This window comes from Agelaius tricolor, unplaced genomic scaffold (assembly GCF_023055355.1).
Source record: "Agelaius tricolor isolate 1412-34295 unplaced genomic scaffold, bAgeTri1.0.p SCAF_8, whole genome shotgun sequence".
In the NCBI taxonomy this organism is placed as follows: Eukaryota; Metazoa; Chordata; class Aves; order Passeriformes; family Icteridae; genus Agelaius; species Agelaius tricolor.
The window spans coordinates 5,135,602-5,158,649 of NW_027269268.1; the positions used below are offsets into that span (position 1 = coordinate 5,135,602).

Below are 23,048 nucleotides of genomic sequence, written 5' to 3' on the forward strand. Positions count from 1 at the left end.
CATGACTAATTAGAACAATAATATCTCTGAGGTAATTAGGAAACTGGAGAGGGGTAAAGGAGTGGGACATGGGACTTCTGGTGTCTGGTTAGCCCATGTGTGGGCATCAAATGACCTACTAAAGCCCAAACAGAAAAGCAGTCAATGGCAGCATAAATACCATGTTTCTACATTCCCTTGCCTTGGTTATTCAGCTCCACAGTGCAATTTTAGACCTTGAAAAGAAATGGCAAGAAAAGTGGGAAGAAGTGTGTAAAAGCATTCCCTTCTTCATGGAAAGGTACATGAAGATGGTGAAAAAAACCCCTTGACCAAGAAAGGAATGGGGTATGAAAATAACAGAGAGCTCTACAGCCAAGAGCTGCAGCTGATGAAAGCAAAATGGCTTCAGAAAAAGGTGCAGTGAGGGATACCTGTATCCATCTGTCAGTGAAGGAAAGGAGAAGGATAATGATCTACATTTGGACATATAAATAATAAATATGAATACTAAATTGTTCTAGTTATGCACATATAAATTGTGTGTATATGCCTGAAGATGCAGCTGTAAGCTTTCATTTGGTAAGGCTTCAGAGTACCTTGATATATAAGTTGTTTTTTGTATAGTTTTTGCTGAATTGCATCATGGCTATGTATATATGTTGGTGATACTGTTGGGAACTCTATTACGACAGAATTTCTCAGTGATTCTCCATGAGGTGGACTTAATAAGGATGTTGGCATTTCAAAGTGTTGGTAGAAGGGCTACAGCAGATCAGCTGCAGTTCTGAAATTCTGAGTATCACACAGGCTTCTCTGCCCTGCACTGGCCCTTGGGAAGAAAATTGCTGTACAAATTTGTTTTAAGAAATGTGACATGCAAACATCAGGATGGCTGCAGGCAACTGCTCCCTTGTACAGGCAGCAATATATGTTCTATAGTAAAATTCATTCAACCAGAAGCTTATCTTCTTTTGTTAAGTGGATTTTTTTTTTAGTGATGATTTCTATAAAGCCTAAAATACCTGTGATTTTCTAGCTAATACCTAAGTTCTATTTTTTTACACTGTCTGTGGAGATTGAAGGACAAGTGTCCCAAGTGTACTTCCACTGGAGAAGCAGTACCAGAGTGTGAGATAAATCAGGGGTGAGCCTTAATCTCTGGTTGTTGTGTAAAGCATGGTGTGTGATGAGTGTCTTAAGCTGTGCTGTGATCCAGCAGAACAGCAGAATGAGCTTCTCTGTCAGAAGGATGTGACTCTGTTAGGATTAGATGAAAGAAATGGTAGACAGGAGGTTTGGAAGTGAGAAAGGTACTGGGAATTAAGAGCTGGTCAACTCTGTGGCGTAGTGTTCTTCCTGACCCAAGGATAATATTAGTCACTGAATTTATGTTAACCAAATAAAAAACATTAACTGAATTTTTCACTTTATTGCATGCTGATACCAAAGACTAGATGTTTTGGCAATAGGAATTTCTTTGATAGCTATTTGAAATTTCACAATGTATATAAATATGAATAATCAAATATAGTTTTGTATAAATATGTTTATTTAGATATTTTTATAAAGGCCTTTACATACTTAAGAGCTGTGTAAGCCTCAAAATTTAATCAATATTTAATACTCTTTTTGTTCCTTGTTGGTACAGAAAAGAGAAGTCTGGAGCAATGACGTCTGAGGGTTTCTTGGTTTGCTAGATCTTTCCTAGAGTTCATCATTGATTCCATATGTGTATCAACTGTCCAGCCTTCACGGTGAATGGCACCTTTTATCTTTAGGAAATCTTTAAGCAATTTAACTTTGCTCAGCTTATTGTTCAGGGATAAGGAAGTAACATAAGGAAAGTGATTTAAAATATTGTTTTATGTAAAAGAAATTGAATGACTTATTCATCCATTATATAAATGCAGCTGTATGTATTACTATTAATTCAATATCATTGACTTTGATTGACCTAAGTGGTTATATCAGCATAGTTTAGTCTTGAGATAAATGGTTTTATCAAGAAACAAAATACTGATTTTCTTAAAAAGAAACAAAGGGGGTAAGATTCATTTTTGTTATTTCTAGTATGCTTAGAGCACATAAGTAACAGGTTCAGCAGAGGAATAGTCAAAAACATCACAGGTACTTCATATCATTTTCTTGCAACCTTAGCACTTCACCATGAACATTATAAATGACTGATTCTGCTTTAGGTTCTGACTTACTTTAGAATGATGTATGAAATAATATGTGTTTTGCATGTCCTGTTTGTAATGATAAAGGTCATATAGTATCATTTACATAATCTCCAGCCAGAAATGAACTCCAGCAATATCTCCTGTATAACATATACATTATCTGAGGTTTAAAACTCTCATTATTCATGAAAGTTAATTTTACAGTGGGTGTGAATGATCTATCTTATGGCTGCTTTTTTGATCATTCTATAAAATAATATGAAGCAAAGCCTGCACAAATAGCAGGAAAACCAGTAAAGAGTGATGCATTTGCTTGACTCTGTGTATACCCGATTGGATCTTGATTGATGGCAATCATTTGTCTTTGTCAAAAAAAGGAGAAAAAATCAGACATTGAAATAAGAGTGCTATCAAACTTTCTACAATGGCAGAAAGATTCTATTAATGTAGCCTGAGAGTATTAACTGTCTCTGCTAGAAAATGATAAAGAATGTTAATTTTTTTCTTGAGCATGTTTAAGTGTAAACTGCATTATTTTGTCAATGTGGGAGGACTGAAAGGGGCATGCTACAGATTTATGGCATGCTGGAATTGGAATTAAAAAAAGAGAGTAAATTACAAAAAAAGAGAGAAACAAAAAGCCAAATACAAGAGTCTAATCCTTCTGATTATGATTTTGCAACAAAACAATAAAAGTTTAAGTAGCACAGTGTCGTAAAATCCTTAATGCTGCATTCCTATTGATATTGAAGCTTTGAAGACTAACTTCAAAGGAGGGCGAACAAGAGCAAAAAATAGATATAAAATAAACAAAGAAAAATTGACAAGCTTGGTTTTAGAAGTCCTTTTGTATGTCAGATCTAGGAATATTGACCCGTTACTTGAAGGGGCTTTAAGGCAACTTCCTTATTAATGATACTTAGAAACACAAAGCATATGGCTGTGGGTAATAGTGTATTAAAGGGAGGGAAGCACTGTTACACTGTACAGTAATGCTTGCAAAGCAAGAATGCATTTTATTTTGAAATAAATTAATATATAATTTTTTATCAATATATATAAATGAACAAAAAAAATTGAAAACGCTGAAACCCCAAGAATCATTCACTGGATTTATTTTATGCCATTAGTATTTGTGGGGTTTGTTATACATCTGTAATGCTCACTGGTTCTAAACAGCTGTTTTAAAATTTGATTACTGAAACAATATTTTCAAAATTATGAGGATACCAAATAATCTGCACGAGCACCCTGCCTACCCTAGGAAGGCAAATATTTTTGTTCTTAAACTTTTAAAGAATAAGAAAACTGCAGGATTCAACCTGAATGTTTACTAGTCCTTGATGCACCCTTTAAAATAAATATTTGAGGGATTGTCATTTTAAGGACAGATGAAAGAAAGGCCATATCAAAACTGTGAACCAGGGCCTGCAGTTATATCCAATACCCACACTAATGTGCTTTGTGGCCCTTGTCACTCATTTTAAAAGGTTTTCATGTTAGGTTGTTTTGGGGTTTTTCATATTTCTGCATTGTGCTTCTAAAACACAGTCTAGCTTTGCCATACTGTAGTGTGTGTCAGATTAAGCCAGCAGGCTCCTGATTCAAACATTAAAAGGCAGCATAAACATTGTTACCTGTCCTTGCTTTAAGAACCTCGTAGTGACATCATTGAAAAGCATTTTGTATTAATTCATTTGTTAACTTCCATGAAGCCTTTGCTACTGCTGCTGAAGATGCTAAGATGTGATTTTAGCTGAGTGATGGTATATTTATTTTAAATATGTTTTTAGTGGTAAAGTAGGTGAAACATGACTTGTATGATTGAGATTGTTACTGTTTTAAGGAGTAGCTGCAAGATTACTTCATGGCAGGGAAATTTTGGAAGTGGAAATGCTGTGTTCAGTATTCACATACACACAGTATTCACCCCTTCTCTTCTGAAAAATAACACAAAGGAGCATCAGACTAATATTGTGGGACAGGATTAAGATTATGAGGTCCAGTTTTCAGGGAGCAACAGAAACAGGATCACTTATATCACATTATCTTAATACAGACATCATAGAAGAAATATTCCTCCCACCCCCAGCTTTCTTTCTGTTTTTGTCTGACTGCATTTTCTGTCCTCATTAATTCTTCATCAGATTTCTTTTCTGACCTTCTCTTACTTTTCCCAGGTTTTTCTCCAGCCAGACCTGGGTTTTGCCCCCCTTTCTCTACTCTGACTCTTGTCCAGCTGATTCCCAATGCTGTCCTCTTTTCTCTACTTGATTCCCAGCAGATGCATAATCCCTCTCCTCTCACATGTTTATCTCCCATGACTTCCACAGCAAGATGCTTTCTTTGGTGCTTCATAGGCTTTTTGCCTCTGTTGTATCTGGTGAAATAATTTTCTTCTTTGTGCTGCTTATGTTGTTGGGGAGATAGCACTGATGAAAGATAACTGCAACTTTCTTTGTCTCGATCTTTCTGGAGTAGCCACTTCAGAGACTTTTTTTCAGAGAGAGGGAGAGAGAATATTTCAGAGATTTTTTTTTTTTCTTATTACTGTTATTAGTATTTATTTGTAGTAGATAAAATTCTGGACAAGAGGAGTTGTTCTTTGTTGGTCTTTGGGATTAGTGCCTGTTTGTGGTGGACAGAACCCAAGACTGTTCTCGGTGGGTTTGATGCACATGAGGTCACAGGCTGGGTGTGATGGGGGCAGCCTGAGGCACAACCCAGGGAAAGATGGGCAGCATCTTCAAAGGTGTTTTGCATCAGCAGACACCTACTGATTGTATACAGACTGTGGACTTCCAAAGCCTTTAGCAGGGTCATGTTTGGCAGCTTTGTACAGAAACAACCAAAGAAATACTTTGGACAGCAACTTCTATGTGAGAAATGAACTGAAGTTCTCTTAACATAGCTGACTTTGACTTGACAAATTTTATTACCAATTATTAAAATATAGTAAAGAGAAATTCTCCTCCAGATCCTGTGCATTGTGCTGTATAATCTTTGTGATGATTGCAAGTCTGTCTCTGTTCCCCTCACTGCCCCCTTCCCTCATGGGAAATTTTTGGGGAAAATACCATCTTGCAGCGATTAGTGTCAAAGATTGGTTACTTCTATCAGATGGTTTGGTAAGTAATCTGTAGCTATTGCTGTGATTTGCTGCTTGCCCATATAGCTTCACACATGTATTTCATTTCCAAAGTTAAGCAAAGTTATTCCCTATAAAGAGGGTGAAAGTCTAGATGAAAGCCATCCCTTTTGTGAAAACCATATTCACTATCCCTCTTAGTGACTGGTACAACAAAGTAAATTTTAATGGTGCATGATACTGAAAATGAATCCTGTGACCTTGAGAAGTTGTAGCAGAAGATCAGGTTTTATTTGAATCCTTTTGCCATTGTTTGCATTACTGCATCTTCAATTTTTAGTTGCAAACTCCAGAACAAGTAGCTGTGTGTATATTCTGTACTTGAGACACTCCAAATTAAAATTCCTAAGTCACTTAAAAAAACCCCGAACTGATTTGTGTGTAAATTTCTGGTTTTTATTCTTTCTAGAGCTCTGTTCATGAAAATATTAGTGTTTTTACAGCAATGAAAACATTTCATTTTGTCTTATCCTTGAAATCTCTTAGAAACTATATAGGCTTTTTATTCTGAAAAGGAAAGTAAAACCATTCAATTTTCATGATGAAATGAAACAGTCTTTCCTTGATTTTGAGTGTCAGTCTGAATTGACTCTTCTGTCAGGAGAGAAGCTAATTGCAAAAAAAACATGCTTTTCAAGTCTGTTACCATGCCTTCTCTTTATGGGTGTTTTCTGTGATGGATTTAATATACTTGGTAAACAAGGTTTCTTGAACAAGTTGTGTTACAAACTGTATCAAAATGTTTGAGTTTTTTCATTTTTTCATCATTGACTACTAAAAAAATAAGTTAGCTTAGTTTAGTAGGGACAATACATGGTTATTTCTAAAGCTGAATAATGGAGAAAGGTATGACTAGAGATAATTACAGATACAGTTTATATATGCAGGAGGGAGATGATATTCAAGGAAGAAAATATGCATTATTGTGCAGTACACTTAAATTATGCTTATAAGTATCTGCACCATAATTTAGGAGTAGTGTGGTCTTAAATAATCTTCTCTGAAGAATTTACATAAAACAAGAATTAACATCTCCAGCAAAAAATATTGTGAATTGTGTGGTTATTACAGAGAACTGTTCTGTTCTCACATTTGCATTCCAGATTTTTAAATAGGAAGTTTATAGTTTTGTTAGGAGTTTCTTTAGTACCTAAAGGATTTCTCTTTTCATTGTCCCAACTATAGGTTTTTGTGAACATTAGCAGTATCACATACTACACAGATACTTGGTTTATGAACACACAGGTGGAATTCTGTGGTCCAAAAATGAAGATTTCTGGAGAACTCTTTACTTGGGTACCGAAGGGACACATTAGAACATTCCCAGAAATGTGCACAGTTCCACCTTGTTGTTTTTCACTGCAGTAATTCTTCCCAAGCTTGAGGATTGAGAGCACTGATACTTGGGTTTATTTGAAGTTGCTGTGGATGAGTACTTGGAAGAGAAATGCATTAGGAGGAAGAAGGAGTATAAATAGGCAAACCACATTAGACTCAGGAAATCCCCTGAGCTGAAAATAGTTGGAAACTGGCTGAGTGCTTGGGGAGAAGTTGTATGTGATTGGATGGATCTTGCTCTTCCTTAAGCCACCACTGGCATTTTGGGATACAGAATTTCAGGATAGACCTTTGGTGAGAAAAGGTACAGACATTCCTGTGCTCTTTCTATCCTCTGAGTGCCTTCATGGCCTCTTCTGCAGGGACAAGGAGCCCTTTGAGTGGTTGATGGTACCACTGCAGGGATGGGGTCTGCCTGCAGCACCGTGTGAGTTACTCCAGAGCCCCTGGTTCTCCTCTTTGATGGGGAGTTTCTTGGTGGTGCTGAGTTGTTTCCCATTGGGAGTGACAGTGTTGTTTCCATTTCATTCCCCTCTGTGATGGGATTCCTGTGTTGAGAAGAACAGCTTAATATTGAGAAAGTTGTTTCAATGTTAGGAAAGAACCTAAAGAGGTATGTTGGTTTTCCTATTGTTTTGGGTGGTTTGTGTGTGTGGTTGTTTGGTTGGGGCTTTTTTGGTGAACTTTTCTTAAAAACAAATAAAGGAGTAGCTAGATGAAGAGAGAGAAGCTGGAAGCCTTGTCAAGAGAGGTAATAATTGCCCTGAGGAAGAAATTTTATTCTTTTAAACACATGTCTCTATAGATGCCAATGCAGAGGGGAATGAAGTTGTGGCTGTTATGCTTGTGCTTAAATCACCAAAATGAAAGAGGAAACATTTCCTGGTTTGTTGCTTCTTAAGCTTTCATTTTCCAGTCCTTTCATCAATTCTGTTTTATAATGTTGGATTTATCATTTAGTATTAGTCTTGAGGAGGAAGACTGTGGAGGAAAGGATATTATGGTATCTCTAGTATTGATTGGTTGGAGTGTTTGTTACCAAGTTTTCTGTTGCTACATTTCTCTCTTGGTGTACCTGTGAAAAAGAAGTTGCATCTTCTCAGTTAACAGCTTCTGATGTGTCAGTGTACAAGGTTTTATCCTGGGCTAAGCCCTTGGATTACTCTATCAAAGGAACCTTGGGTGGTTTAGCACTTTTAACATTGCTCATGCTTTACTACAAGTAGTCCTTTGGTAGGTTGTGTAACGTCGATAAGGATGGCTTCGCCACTTCTGTTTTGGAAGTGTTGGGAGGGCTTCACAACCTTCCTGACCCTTGGGGCATCAGTGGATCTCAAGAGGCAGTTCAGTGGCTTAAATGGTTTTCATAGGACCATGTCAAGTAACAGTTTTGAACTTGCCCCCCTCTGCAACACCTATGAATTGCTAAACTTCTGTCTCCTGCTTTGTTGATCACATATAACAGAAGAGAAGGTGTGTTTGCAGGCTACCATTTCCTTTATTTAAACCTTCAGTAAATACAGAATTGTCTGTGTGGTCCAGAAAATGGTGCTTCATCATAATTCAGTACTGTGTTTGGGTTTTTCTAGAGATAGTTTGCAAGGCTTTCGATGGAGAAATTTATTTATTAAGTTAAGCCTTTTTGAAGGGAGTTGAGTCCTGTTGCTGTTCCTAAGGGTGCTGGGCTAGTATGGAAACAGGAATCTTGCTCCATGTGCTTCTCAGTGGTCTTGCTGCCCTGTGCTTAATGTTTCCTGTCTCAGAGTGCAGTACTATGTTTGCAGTTACTTCAACTCTCTCTTACATATGTTCCTGCAATCATCACACAATGAAGTAATTTCCCAGATCTTGCTATCCTCAGATTTTAAGTCCTGAATTGAATCTTGGACAGAAGTGTTAACCTTTAAATCAAATCATACTTGCTTTTATTTGATTTTGATTGGGATCTTTTTGTTTTAAAGCTTTGATTTTAGTTGTATCAGAGAGTTGAAGAAATGCAGATACTGAAGTTGGGTGTCTCTAAGGCTTCAGTATCCTAACTTGCAATCTGAATTGAGAATTCCTTTCCCAAGATTCTGTTTAACAATAGCCAAATGTTCTGTGAACCTTAGAGATTTGCCTGCTCCCCCTTCCATAATTTCAAGCAGAGGTTCAAGGATGTTCAAATTCATTCATGATTAAGCAAGTTGTTGAAGGGGGAGTTTCCTTGTGTCCCCAGATGCACTCAAATTCTCAGATGCACACAATAAAAAGATAAAATTAATGTATATTTGGTATTTAGGCATTTAGACACCTCAGGGAGGTTTTTCTTCTCTTTATTATTCTATGTTAAAAAATAAAAAGTTGTACCTAAATCTCTCAGTCATCTTTGTTGTTCCTTTCTGTGGTGGTTGTTGAATTGCTGAGTGATTTGGTTAATAGATAGTAATTTTAACTTCAAAAAATGCAAACAAAACCAAACAAAACAACCAAAAGAAAAAAAATAAAAAGGAAGAAAAACCAACCAAAAAAAAAAAAAAAAACCCAAAAATCAAATAAAACCACCCAGTTATTGGAGACCTTTCTGGCAGAGGACTCAGAAAAAATATATACAAAAGAGGAAAAAAAAATTAACTTCCCGTAGAAGACCATAGAGCAAAAAAGTATTTATTGAATCAGAGGGGTGCACTATTACATTTTTATAGAAGCAAGAAGAGTATCCAGCTGTTAAGAGAGCTATAAAAAAAGATACAGGTTAGCCACAGCTCTTAAAGTGTAGATATATGGGAGTGTGATTTCATCCTGTTTCTTCTAGAAGAGATGAAATGTTTGCAGCAGGTCAAATCTAAGAGTTTTGGGAAAAACTTCACTGTAATTCCTGTGTTTAATACTTTTGGGGTCAGAACCATGTAAAAACAAAATCACAGAACTGACCAGATTTTCTTGTTTTGGTCAAAAGTTGATCTATATTATATCCACAAATGCTGAAAGATGATGATGTCAAATCCCAGCTACTGGAAAGAATTAATCTTAATAATAATATTTTAATTTTTCAATTAAATATTCCTCACAGAAAACCTGCTGTTGCTGTAATTAGTGGGAAAATAACTTCCTATGCATGTGCTTAAAATGAAAGCATCAGAACCAACAGGAATGGCTAAGGAGATTAAGATTGAGCTGGCTCCTTTGTCATACTGTATCCTTCAACATATTCTTATAATCCATTGCTCATTATGGCAAGGAAGGGGTGAGAAGTACTGCGGACTAAAATTCAGCATTATCGGGTAAAAAGCAAAAAGCCTCCAGCAAGATGTAGTACACCTATTTTTTTTATATTGTGGGAATTGTTATTTTCAATATGAATAGCAGTTTATGGGGTCTGTATGAGCTGTAGTTACTTTGCAAAACAAATGTTGTTGACTGCAGTTGGGAGTAGGATGTGTGAGATTTGCAAAGATTTATGAGCAACTAAGCCAAAGCATCCCGCTGCAAATTTGCTATACATTCATTCTTCCATGTCTAAATCATGTCTGAATTAATTTTGCTGCAAGCCAAAAGAAAGTTTTCATGTTAACTTCTGGTAGAAAAGTGGAGTAGTTTTCATTTCAGTTAATTTATAATTAATCTTGACAGAAATGCAACATGGATTGAACTGTGTCTCATGGTGTCGTCTTTGGAAGTGCAGCTTTTTTTTAGACTGATCATTATAAGATCAGCCTGAGATAAGATAGTGATTGCAGAATACATGATTAGAACTGTACCATGTACTTAAGTGAGCCCTCTTTTAAGTATCAGTGTGCACTGGAATGCCAGCACTTCAAAGAATGCTCCAAAAAGTCCGGGCTGTGGTTAGCTACCAAGGGGTTAATAAAGATCAAAGAAGAGCCTACATAAACTCATACATAAACAGAACTGTTTTTAAACTGGAGGTTAATAGCACCATGATCTAGGACAGCAACACCTTAAAGGTGGGCTTGTCTTCCCTGACACGGTGCTTTATAATGCATAAAGGGAGACTGAAACATTTATAGTTGACATTTTTTCTGGATTGCTTTTTAAGTGAGGAATTCAAAGCTTGTCAGAGCAGAAAAGAGTCTCTGTGATATCTGAAATCGGCATTGTTCTTCTGGTTTTGTTTGCATGCTAGTTAGGTGGAAATGGGTTTTTGGTATGATTCCATGAAAATGCAGAAATCAGCAGTCCTGGGCAAGGAGCTGTAGCTGAGGTGCCTAATGGGGGAGATAAAGAGATAATCTCCTGTTTGCTGTATAGAAGCATACTAAGAGCATTTCTACTAGTTTTTAAAATGCAAAGTTTAGGAATTGCAGATCTGTGCTGTTTGTACTGTCGTGTTTATATGGGGAAATGCAAACATATGTTTAGATTTATATGTTTCTATATCCTAGCATATGAAATATATGTTAAGACAGGCTTCCCTTGCTGATGTTCCCTTCTTCTCCTCTACACTGGAAGCACCTGAGGTTTTAACTGTACAAAGGTCCTCTGCAACTGTGCTGAGTCCATGCACATGTTGTGCCTGAAGTTCATAGCCTGCTTTTCACATCTCTCATCAAGAGATGCTTTTCACATCTCTTTCTTCTGAAAGACTCAAAAAGCAACTCTGCTCTCTCTTCAGCAAACCCAGGAAACCCCCCTCCACACACACCTTTTGATAAAATTGAAGCACAAATAAAGGCAAAGGTTCTTTTAGGAAAAAAAAATCCTTTACAGACAAAGCCAAATGTTTTCTTGGAGGAGGGTTAGAAGTAAATAGACTATACTGATTTAATGGATTACATTAGTGTTTCTCATAATTGATATTATGCCAAAGAAGTTGTACTCAGTGGCCTTGGGCCTTTGTTATGACCAATTGCTATTACTGCAGCTGTAACTGTGGCAGAGATTAAGAGCCTTCCTGCACATGAGGTTTTTTTTCTTAAGGATTCCCAGTTTTTTTCCATTTGTGGAAGTCTGTATCCTGAAACTATGGAATATGAATGTCTGTGTTTGGGGCAAATGAAGATAACATGAAAGGGCAGAGACTCTGTTAATATTAGAGTATGATTACATTATATGTCTTTTTGATATTCTTCTTCATCCTTTCCTTCCTTTCTCTCACCTGCACATCTCTTTTCCTTATTTTCAGTCACATAATTGCTGGTGAGGCTTCAGGGTGAGCAGGTCACTGATATAAAACAGAATAAAAACAATGAAGTCTAATAATCCCAGCTGGTTACTGTGATTTGGTTTAGAATGGCCACACAAATGCTTGTGTGAATGCAGCTGAGAGAGGGAGAGAGAGTTGAACTGCAACAGATTGTGCAAAGGAAGAAAGTCTAGGTAATGTAGGCAGCATTTCCAAATATCTCAATGCACTTATCAGGATTTAATTAATCTTTAATGTTCTGAGGTAGATACATTATCAGTGAAGTGCTATGAAATACACACAGAATGTAGCTGGGTGAGTAATATTTGAGCTGCAACTTTGACTTAATACTAATCAAATCTTTTCCTGTTTGCTTTGATAGTATGGGCAAGGTGGGAATCAGATCAGGAACCTGATTTATGGAAAAAGTAATTTTCCCTACTGCATCAATACTCTGATTTGCCATGTGGCAAACAGTTGTGCATGGGATCTCTGCATGGAATGTGAAACTGGGTAGTGCTGCTGAGAACTTACCTGTTAACATTGTCAGCCTTTGCTTTGCCATCATCAACCTCACTGTTTTATATTCCAAAGTGTGTTATATATTTTTTGATTATGTTGCAGGTCAGTAATATATCTAGATGTGTACTAAACATTTTTTAGATAAATGTTTATTGACATGTGGCTAGTAGTATGCTCATTGTGAGGTCTGGTGTAACTTTGTTTTTTCGATGAAAAATTAAATTTTTTTCACAGTTTGTGAAAGCTCAATAGAAGAGTATTGAATTGCTTCAGAAAATGTTTCACCTGTTTTCTGAAATTAGCTTTTATTGAGTCAGTTAGAGGAATATACCTTGCATTTTACTATTACATACAAAATATGAGTGATTTTAGTTAATGTTCTGGACATGCAGCTGAATGCCATGGAAATACAATGGATTTCAATTTGCAAGATCAGGCAGCCTCTTCCATTACAAGATGCCCTGCAGTCTGCTGGAGGAACTCCACCAAAGGTTTTGCAGTATTTTCCAGAACTTCAGCACTTTTATCTTCAGATTGACAATCAAATCAATGCTGAGCGATGAACGGATTGAGGGCAGCCCTGCCCAGAAGGACTTGGAGGTGCTGGTGGATAAGAGGCTGACTGTGACCCAGCACTGTGCACTCACAGCCCAGAAAGCCAGACATGTCCTGGGCTGCATCCAAAGCATCGTGGGCAGCTGGGGAGGGAGAGGATTCTGCCCTTCTGCTCTGCTCTGGTGACGGCCCCCCTTCAGTGCTGCATCCAGCTCTGGGGTCCTCAACATGGACCTGGTTGGAGTGACTTCAGAGTGCCAAGAAGGTGATCAGAGGGCTGGAGCACCTCTCCTATGAGGAAAGGCTCAGAGAGTCGAGGCTGTTCAGCCTGGAGAAGAGAAGGCTCCAGGGAGACCTTACAGCACATTCCAGTACCTAAAGAGACTACAAGAAAGATGAAGGGGGCTTTCTACAAGAACGTGGAGTGACAGGACAAGGGTAGATGGCTTCACATTTAGAGGGCAGGTGTAGATTAGATATTGACAGGAAATTCTTTACTGTGAGGGTGGTGAGGCACTGGTACAGGTTGCCCAGAGAAGTTGTGGATGCCCCATCCCAGGAAGTATTCGAAGCCAGGTTGGATGGGGCCTGACCAGCCTGATCTAGTGGAAGGTGTTCCTCCTCACAGCAGGGAGTTTGCAACTGGATGATCCTTAAGGTCCCTTCTAACCCAAACAGTTCTGTGATTCTGTGATTCAAATGCAAATGCTTATTGTTGGGGTTATTGTAGGTTGGATTTAGTTTTTTGGCTTTTTTGAGAAAAATGTTTGTGTCTATTGCAGAAGATACCTGGTTTGAGTTCTTGAAGCATTTTACATGGAAGCAAAAGATATCTGGTTGTAGACCAAGAAGTGTTCCTGAACAGTGTTAAAATAATCTGGCTTATTTTTCCTTTAAAGTTGGGCACCACTATCTGTGTTCTTTGATTGCTTTTTGGTGTAATTTAGAAGGAGCACCTGATATTCTGCATTTGAAGAGCCATTGCAAGCAAAGTGTGTAATAAATTATAACCAGAAGATGGAGTAGACATGTAGTTGGTGATGGAGAAATCGTGGAGCTGCTTTCTTTTAGATTTCCTTTCAGATCTGTACTGTTGCTCCTGATGCATGAGTGGTGTTGCCACTCTGTTTTTGGCTGTCTATGAAACTAATTTAGCCTAAGTCTCTGTGTTTGAGCATCTACACCTTAGGAATTGTCATCACTGATTGATTGCTTTGCTGATGGTCTTAGTGAAGAGACCAAGGATTGATTAGGTTTGGAGATTGACTCATCTGCTTAACTCTACAGTTAGAGTTCTGACACAGAGTGTGTAATCCCAAAATTTATCTTGGTATCTTCACACAGGCTTCTCTAGTTTTAAGTTTGTTTTGATTGCCTTTTGTGGAACGGGATTTTCTTGCCTTTAAGTTTAAAAGCCTTCTAGATGGAAGAGGTCTTTTAGAGCTCGAGCTATCCTCGGTCTCTGAAGATTTCTGTAACATTGTGCTCTTTTGCCTCTTTCTTTCTTTCTTTCTTTCTTTCTTTCTTTCTTTCTTTCTTTCTTTCTTTCTTTCTTTCTTTCTTTCTCTCTTTCTCTCTTTCTCTCTTTCTCTCTTTCTCTCTTTCTCTCTTTCTCTCTTTCTCTCTTTCTCTCTTTCTCTCTTTCTCTCTTTCTCTCTTTCTCTCTTTCTCTCTTTCTCTCTTTCTCTCTTTCTCTCTTTCTCTCTTTCTCTCTTTCTCTCTTTCTCTCTTTCTCTCTCTCTTTCTCTCTTTCTCTCTTTCTCTCTTTCTCTCTTTCTCTCTCTCTTTCTCTCTCTCTTTCTCTCTCTCTTTCTCTTCCCTCTCTCCTCTGTTCTGTATTTGTTTATTTGCTACTTCACTCGTCTAAGAATCTGAATGGGGGCTTCTGTGGTGTGCTGAAATCCATTCTCACTTAACTGGTACCTTGAGTACAGCCCTAAGACCTCTCAAAATATTGCTTTTCTAGGTTTGCATTTTATTTCCTCTTTCCTACCTCATGCAGTCCCTTTACAACCCACACTGGTGTGTTGACTGTTTCTTTTCTGGGATGGCAGAGTATCTTGAAATACACAGTGGGGTAAGACATTACAAGAAGTAATTCTTTAGCAATTGCATTATCCTCTCATTGTTGTCTGGTGTGGCTTATATTCAATTTAAATCTGTAAGGGTATGAGGACTAATAGGTAGTTTCCATGCCTAAAATACCTTTGCTATGACACCATAATAAAACTAGTACAGCAGTTGGTATGTTTTGTCTCCAATTGTCCTAATCTTTGAAACTGGTAGGAAATACAGGTTTCTTGTTCTGATAGTGGAGATAAATGAGCATTTAGACTTTTCCTCATTGCCCACAGTGAAGTGACTTATTTTTTTCATGACACAAAATCCTGCGGGAACGGGTTATATTGGTCATTTTAAATTTGATCTCATCTCTGTACAATTTAAACAATGAAGTTAGGTGCATGGGAATGAGAGGAAAGTTTTCTCTCAATTCTGAGTACATAGCCTGGTAATTTGGGAAACTGTTGGAAAAATGAAGCAGTATAATGGTTATGCTATTTGAATAAAACACTTAATATAAAAGCTTTGTTTTGGTTCAGTCAATATTGTTACTAAGGAACCACTAATTACTCTGTATCATGTTGGAGGGGGCCCTGACAAATCCATGCAAATCATATGATTTATAATTCATAAATCCCTGATCCCCTGAGCGATGTTGCTCTTGCATTTAGACTAATTGAGTAGTTACGTTCATCGATCCAGTCCATATAGCACCTCTAGTCCATATGGCAGCCTTTCCTGCAGGGCCAGGAACTCCTGTTGTCAAATGTCCCCTGTAGTTTCCCTAAAATCTGCCTCCTTGGCCCTTTGCTTCACAGTCCTTCAGTTAGCCAGCAGTCAGTTCTCCCCAAATCAGAGCAATATTTCTGTCTCCCCCTGGCTGCAGAGGTACAAAGCAGGGTACAGCATTGCCTTTTGGGGATGGGACTGCAGTGGTTAATTGCTCTTACTAGTAAGGCAGTGTGCTGGAGTAGCTGTGTGGTGGTTTATGGTTTATATTGGTTCTAGTATCAACTGGTTTATATTGGCTCAAAAATTGCATTTTTCCCAGTAGCTGCTCTCAAAAATGTCTCACTTGTAACAATTAGTCAACACAGGTGTTTATTTTTGGCTTTGCAGGGTTTTGTTGGATGTTTTTCTATGTGTGAAGAGTAGATAATTTTTTCCCCTCATAATGCAGTGGTTGCCAATACTTACAAATACTGAAATACACAGTCTAATAGTGGTTATGCAGTTGTGTGTGAATAATCAGTGCACCACTGAAGGAGATAGAATCCTATGAAAATTTGGCATGCAGAACTGAAAATAAAAGCAAGGGACTAAAGATATATTATGTTTCAGGATAATATTTCATGCCTGATCATTGTTACCTATTTTCCTAATAATTTTAGCATAGTTTTGTAATGTGCTATAATTGTAATTGTTATCCAGAAGAATGGCATCACTTAATTCTATCAAAACTGTGGCAAGGTAGATGAATGACAAATTAATAATTTACCATCTTTGCATAATACTGTAGCCCAGAACACCAGAAGGATTGATGGCAGAAGAGGTTAACAAATTTTAGCAGCTTCCATTAGCTTTTCATTGTCATATGTTTGTGGTGCCGGCTGAAATAAGCTTGGTAGGAGATCCCAGTGCAGGGAACTAATTACTCGTGCCGATTGCCACCCTGATGAATAGACCCTCATTGTATCATTCCCCTGAAGACGAGGAGCAGGCTGTGATTCACGACTGCATCCTGGCTGATATTTGATAATAATTTTAACAGATAAATGTAGGAAGGCAGAATGATGAAGTGCCTATCCATGCTCTACGACTATCAAAGGCATGCACATAGCCAGCTGTGTTCTGCTTTTTTTTCTGTAATCACTAATGGAGAATTTTAAGTTATTAATCGACCTTTGAATAAACCCGTATCTTCCTGTATATTGTAGTTTTTCTTTGGTTAATTATTCCAAAATCATTGGGTCTTATAATCAGAGCAGCCCAATTTTAGCGTGACTGTAATACAGACAACTGTGAAAATAAGATACTGGGGAATTTGATTCCAATACTTCCATTTTTTTCTGAAAATGAGCAATTAGGAAGATGAAGATTAGCACTGCCTTTTCTTTGGTGTTCAAAATAGGCATAGAATTGTAATGAAGACTGCAAAGACAACCTCCATTTTGATAAAATTATTTTCAGTCAGAATTTTTAATATCTACAAATAATGTTTGAAAGTAGTGTTACACAAATCATTCTGGCTTTTGTTACTACATTTGTTTGAAACCTTGATTTCCCTTAAATAAAACTAATTTCTGCCTTTAAACCTCAGAACTACGAATGTAGAAAGCAAGTGTTTTTAACATTGTGATCTGTAAATTAGTAGTGCCTATTCATTTGTCAGTGTTGACAGGTATACTTTTTATTAGCTCCTGGATCAGAAACGGAATATATATATATCTGCATGTTCATCTATTGTTTTAATACTGGCTGTAAACAAAGTCCATGTTTTTAGTCTGAACATACACATTTTCAGGGTATCATGGCTAATCTATGCCTCAGGTATTTTCTGTTTGCTTGTTTGCCATACCTGAAATTGGCATTTTCTGTACATTCTCTGGGCTAAAATACTGTTTTACAGTGGCATTAATTCATGATCATCTAAACAGATAGTAACTGGCACTTATATATGACCATATTAAAAAGATCTACGTATATTTGGAGCATAAAATGGAAAATAATGAATTTGATATAACCTTTTCTATATGTAATTTTTTTAAAGTATGCTTTCTATGTAGCAACTATTACACATCATAACATGTAGTTTTTAATTAAATGTAAAAACACAACTACATAAACCAGAAATGCAATCTGATTTGCTCGAAAATAGATTGCTGTTTCACTCTCCTGGAATGGTTTATTTAAAAACAGTAAATGGAAAAGAAATGCATTTTCTCGTGTTGTTCTAAGCCTCAGGGGCTAAATGTAATGAATATTTTAAGAGATTATTTTAATTAAATTCCTGCACATCTAAACAGAGTAATATTTTATTATCACATACATAACCATGTAACTGAGGTATTCATTAAAGTTAACACTTTCTGGACCAAGAATTCATGGCATGATTTACTGACCTTGTGCAAAAAGGCACAAATTAGGAAGAAAAATGAAGGGGGACAGACTTTGATTAATATAGGTAATGCTATACCATATTTATAATAGCCTTTTCCCTATTCTGGTTTATAAATGCAGTCACTGAGAAAGGTGCCCTGCTGAGGCTGAAATGAGGCTGAAATCGGAGCACATGCCACTAGAGTGTGGGGAAACTGATCACACTGTCAGCAATTCATTTCAAAATGATGTATTTAGTGCTCATTTCACCTTCCAAGAAAAAAGGGAAAGGAGTTCCTTAGACTGGAAGGTGATATTGTTATTTTCAAGGACATACCTAAGTAAAAGATTGCAGAAAGGGGGGGAGGTTAGGAAAAAAAAGGCGAAAGCAGCGCAAACAAGGAGAGCTTTATGCAGAAATTCAGTGCTACCATGCTGGTTGATAATTGCTAACATATGTGGCTCCTCTGTTTCATTGTAGTCGTCCTCGTGAGTTCTGGCGCCTCGACTACTGGGAAGATGACTTGCGGCGCCGGCGACGATTTGTGCGTAACCCCCTCGGATCGACACATCCTGAAGCGACACTCAGGGCAGCCGGAGAGCATGGTCAGTGTAAAATCTGCCTCCTGCCACCAGCAGCAGGTTACAGTACATGGTGGGAGAGGCTGGACCTTCCTCCTTGTAGGATGCTAGCTAATGGTCCCAAAGCAAAGGCTTTTGGCACCGCGTTTCGGGCAGTGTGTTTTCCATACAGAGGTAAACTGGCCCTTCCTTCACAGCAGCAGCGCTGGTGTTTGCTGAGCCCCTTCTTCCCATTTCAGCTGGCCTGGGTGGTGCATACCTTGCCTACAACAATTACAGTCCTCACTAGGCAGAAGGAAACTGGATGCAATTTTGCCATTAATCCCTGGACAGACTTCTGTGTAAATTACCTGCTTATAGTTTAGTAACTTCAGAAGAATTTTTCCTGTTCAAAATCCACACCAATTATTTCAGTTAGCACATATCTGCTTATTGTTGCAGATATGTTAAAAGAGAAATAACACTTCTACAAGCTAAACTGTACCTTTGCTTAAGTCCTCAAGCTTTTCTGCAAGAATTTGATATGGAATAAAGAGTAGCAAATGCTGACGTGCAAAGTATTGCTCAAGCAGCGAAATGGTAACAATCGTTTCTACCTGGTGATTGTAAAAAAAGGAGACTACTTTTTTTTTACAGTTGTTACTCCTCATTTCATAACCTGGGATCAGTCTGATGCAAGATGCTACGTCCATTCTAGAGGGGAATGTATTTACCAAACTAATAGAATAGTCAGTTTGAGAATTCTATAGTAAATCAAAATATAAGGAAGCAAACAAAAACCACAACCAAAGCCAGTGAACTTTGGGGTTTAGTACAAAATTTTATGTCTTTGCTATCTAATGAGGGTACACTGATAAGGTAGAAAAGTTGTACTTAAAAATAATTTGCTTATAATTTAAGCTGAGTATCCTTCACCTCGAAGGCACAAGTCTTGAAGCAAATAACCTAAATTTAGGGGTTTTTTTCTTTGTTAGCTTATGAATTACTGAATACATAGATGCATACATATGCCCACACAAATTGTGTGGGGGATGCAGTTTATGCTAATTTTAGATTGTTAAGAGTGTTGTATGAATGTAGAAGAACATCACTGTCATAAAGTTGGTTTCCGTCAGGCATCTTAACCTCTTGCACTCAGCCTTAAAGAGCCATTTCTGGGAGAAAATGTCTACAATATGTCAGCTGATATAATGCCAAATGTGACATCAGTCCTCTGAAATAAATGACCATACAGAGAATAGTCAATAAAGTGATCTGAAAGCAATGTTTGTAGAGCCCTACATCTTTGACTATAGAAAGAAGAACAAGATGTAGAATTAATTAACCCACTTTTTGCTTTGGGGATTGTTGTTCTTAATATGATGTGTTGTTCCTATACCATGGACTGTAGGGCATTAGGGTTTTATTTGTTTAAAACTCCATGGATGAACAACAACTTCCCCCCCTTTTAATGTGTACTTCAAGTTAAATAGATCTTGTCAAAATCTGATGTATTCCCATTGTATTTTCACATTTAATCTTTATGCTGTTTATCAAAATTTTAAAAATATCTTTATTTTTACTGAAAAATATTTAGAGCAACCATTTAAATTTGTGTAACTAATTCTTTCACAAGTAAAGACACAGTAATGCAATTATTCATATTTCATACTAATCTGATATTTTCAATAATCCATGCTATATTTCAAGGGCTGTGGTATATAATCAGTTTGTAATTGATAGGACAGCAATTTTTGTCAATACAAAAGAAGAATGAATAACGTAGCCCTATTTCAGAAGTAGCTAATAAGCATAGCTGATAACTCACTCTGGTGATTTAAATAGACATAATTGTTTTCTCTGTGCCTTTCTATTCAGATTTTGACATCCTTAACAGTCTTCTATTTTGTTTAATTTCCTGATGTTGTTTTATTCTGAATTTTCATACTGCCTTTGTTATCTGTAGTCTTTCTGGATTTTTATCTATCCAGTGAATATTTTAGTTTACCCTAAGTCATTATTTAATGTGATTTCTGAAATTATGGATAGTTGTTATCTGCTTGAGTGTGTGTACACATACAACTGTCTTTTTTCAAGGACTTCCACTGGCAAGGTGTAAAATCTATGACCAAAGTACAAATTCAAGTTCAGCTGGAACCTATATACAATGTATAGGAGGGCAAAGATAGTTGGGATTTTTGCTGATTCATTTTGGATTTGGCTTTCTTGATGCATTGTTTTTAGTTTGTTTGGGTATTTTTTTCTTGAATTTTAGAAAGTACAGTTTAATTTCTTTCTGAATTGTGTTTATAAGCTTCTAATATTAACCAATTTCATATCAGAAATTCCAATTGTTCTCAGATTTTTTTGGAACCTAACTTTCATGATGTAGATATCCCTAGTATTTGCAGAGTATTTGCTCCAGTGTGTTATGATTTCATATCAATAATTTTTCATTAATTATTCCATTTCAATTCATTTTACATGTCTCTGAAGCAAAAGCATTTTTAGATAATGTATAAAAGGTTCCCTACTGCCTATTTAAGTTTTTTTCAAAACATCACAGACCAAAACCTGAAATTGGACATAAGGGATTTTGCCAAAAGTGAGGCAGGGGAAAATAATGCATAAATAATGGAACAGTACAAGCAGTAACCATGCTTGATAACATGGATTTTAGCTCACTTTCATTAGAAGATACACATTATCAACTGCTTGGTGTCTTACAAATACAGCTAGATGTATTCTCCCCCCCAGAGAACTTACAGTGCAAGAATCATCACAATTTGCAACTGTGAAACTGATTCAGAAACAATTGGAAGCCTAGATACTGTTCAGTAAAACCTAGAGAGGACAACAACAATCAGCTCTGTTGCAGCCTAGTTATGTGTCTTAGGAGCAAGAACCAATCTTTTCCAAGGATTGATTTGATTTGAAGGAGAACCTCTGGTGCAGAGGTGGCAGAATAAATACCTGAAGACTAATGTTCTCTGTTCAGACAATCAATACCAGCCCCATGACTATACTTCTGGCTACCTTCTAGTTAAAAACAAATTTTTTAATTCTGACAATTTAATTGCCATTCCCAAGTTCACATTAACTTGCTTGGGAAAAAAAGGCTTTAGGTAATTTTTCAAAGGGAAAAGGGGAAAAAAAAAAGGATCCTTCCAAACTGGCTATTTATAAAGGTCAGTCTAATGGTGTATTGTGGGGAAAGGAAAGAAAGGTGAAGGTGCTGTGGTAATAAGTTTGGGATGGAAAGAGTTAACTCTTCTCTGTTCTTCCTGTCACCTTACTATATAGAAATGGAACCAAAATTATATAAATGTGGAGGAAAAAAAAGAATAAACCTGTTGCTATTTTGAAATTGACCCCAAAATGCAATATTTGTGAGGGGATCTTTAGCAGCAAGAATATCAGACTTTTTAACAAGTGATTTATTGGGGTTTTTAATTGATGTTTGTTAAAAATTTGGGGATGGGGGATTAAAATAGTCTGTAGAATTTCCATCGAGACAATAGGTGGAGTTCAGGGCTTTGTGGCTGCAAGGGACCAGCAGGAGATCATCTCCAGTATTGTACTCGACTGGTTAGTTTGCTTTGCCTCAGCTAGAAAGATAATATTTTAAAAACCTGGTTTGAAAATGATTGTTTTTTTCCACTGTTATGTTTTGAAAGAAGTAGGGAGAATAGAGGGAAGCTTCTGGGAGCCCTTTGTGAAAAAAAAGATACATAGTAAGGGATTTTTTAAATGCACCTTTTCCTTCAGTTGCTTTTCCTGGTATAATTACCAGTTACAAAAAATAAAAAAGAAGTTGTGTGCTAGCAGACTGTTGTGTTCAGAGCAATATGTAGGCCAGGCCTTGAGATCTTGATCTTGGAAAGGTGTGTGGGAGTTTGTGCTTAGAGCTGCAGGGTTGGAGCCAGAGGGTCTGGTCACACCAACATAGGCAGGCCTGGCAGAGTGCCTTAGAGAAGGCAGAGCAAGGTTTGTGACCTGAAATATGAAATCCAGTGTAATCTAACTCTGTGCTTATGTGGGATTGCAGTTTGTCACGTGATGTCATGCTCCATCATACATCTCTCTAACCAGGAAATATATAAAGAGAGCTAGACCATGGCCTACCTACACCAGAGCATTTATCTACAGAAGAATAGGTGAATCTATGTGGAATATATTCTGTTCTGTGCAGGGACACATGGAAGCATGAGAGTGTTGGTTGCAGATGCAGTACTTCATGCACACCAGTACAGAAAAGGCAGATTTGCTTTATTTACATCTGTACAGAAAAAGCAGATTCTGGTTCAGAGTGTGATGTCCCACTGCCTTCCAGTAGCATTGCCTTTCACTAGCTGGTGTCTGCAGGTGTGTGGAGAGGCATCTTCCTCTGCCTGTGTTTAAGCTGTGTTTAACTTTAACACACATTACATGCATGTCAGGAAATATTGGTAAATAACATCATATGCAAAGAGAT

The 23,048-nt window shown here is 37.2% G+C and overlaps 1 protein-coding gene across 2 annotated transcripts in view; it reads left to right on the forward strand.

Moving 5' to 3' along the window:
- Positions 1-23,048, forward strand: part of LRBA (LPS responsive beige-like anchor protein) — a 370,517-nt gene that overhangs the window by 174,450 nt on the left and 173,019 nt on the right. For both annotated transcript variants that reach the window (XM_071431464.1, XM_071431465.1), the window contains one exon: positions 18,495-18,619. In XM_071431464.1, the coding sequence (XP_071287565.1) occupies positions 18,495-18,619 (125 nt within the window). The remainder of the gene's footprint in view (positions 1-18,494; positions 18,620-23,048) is intronic.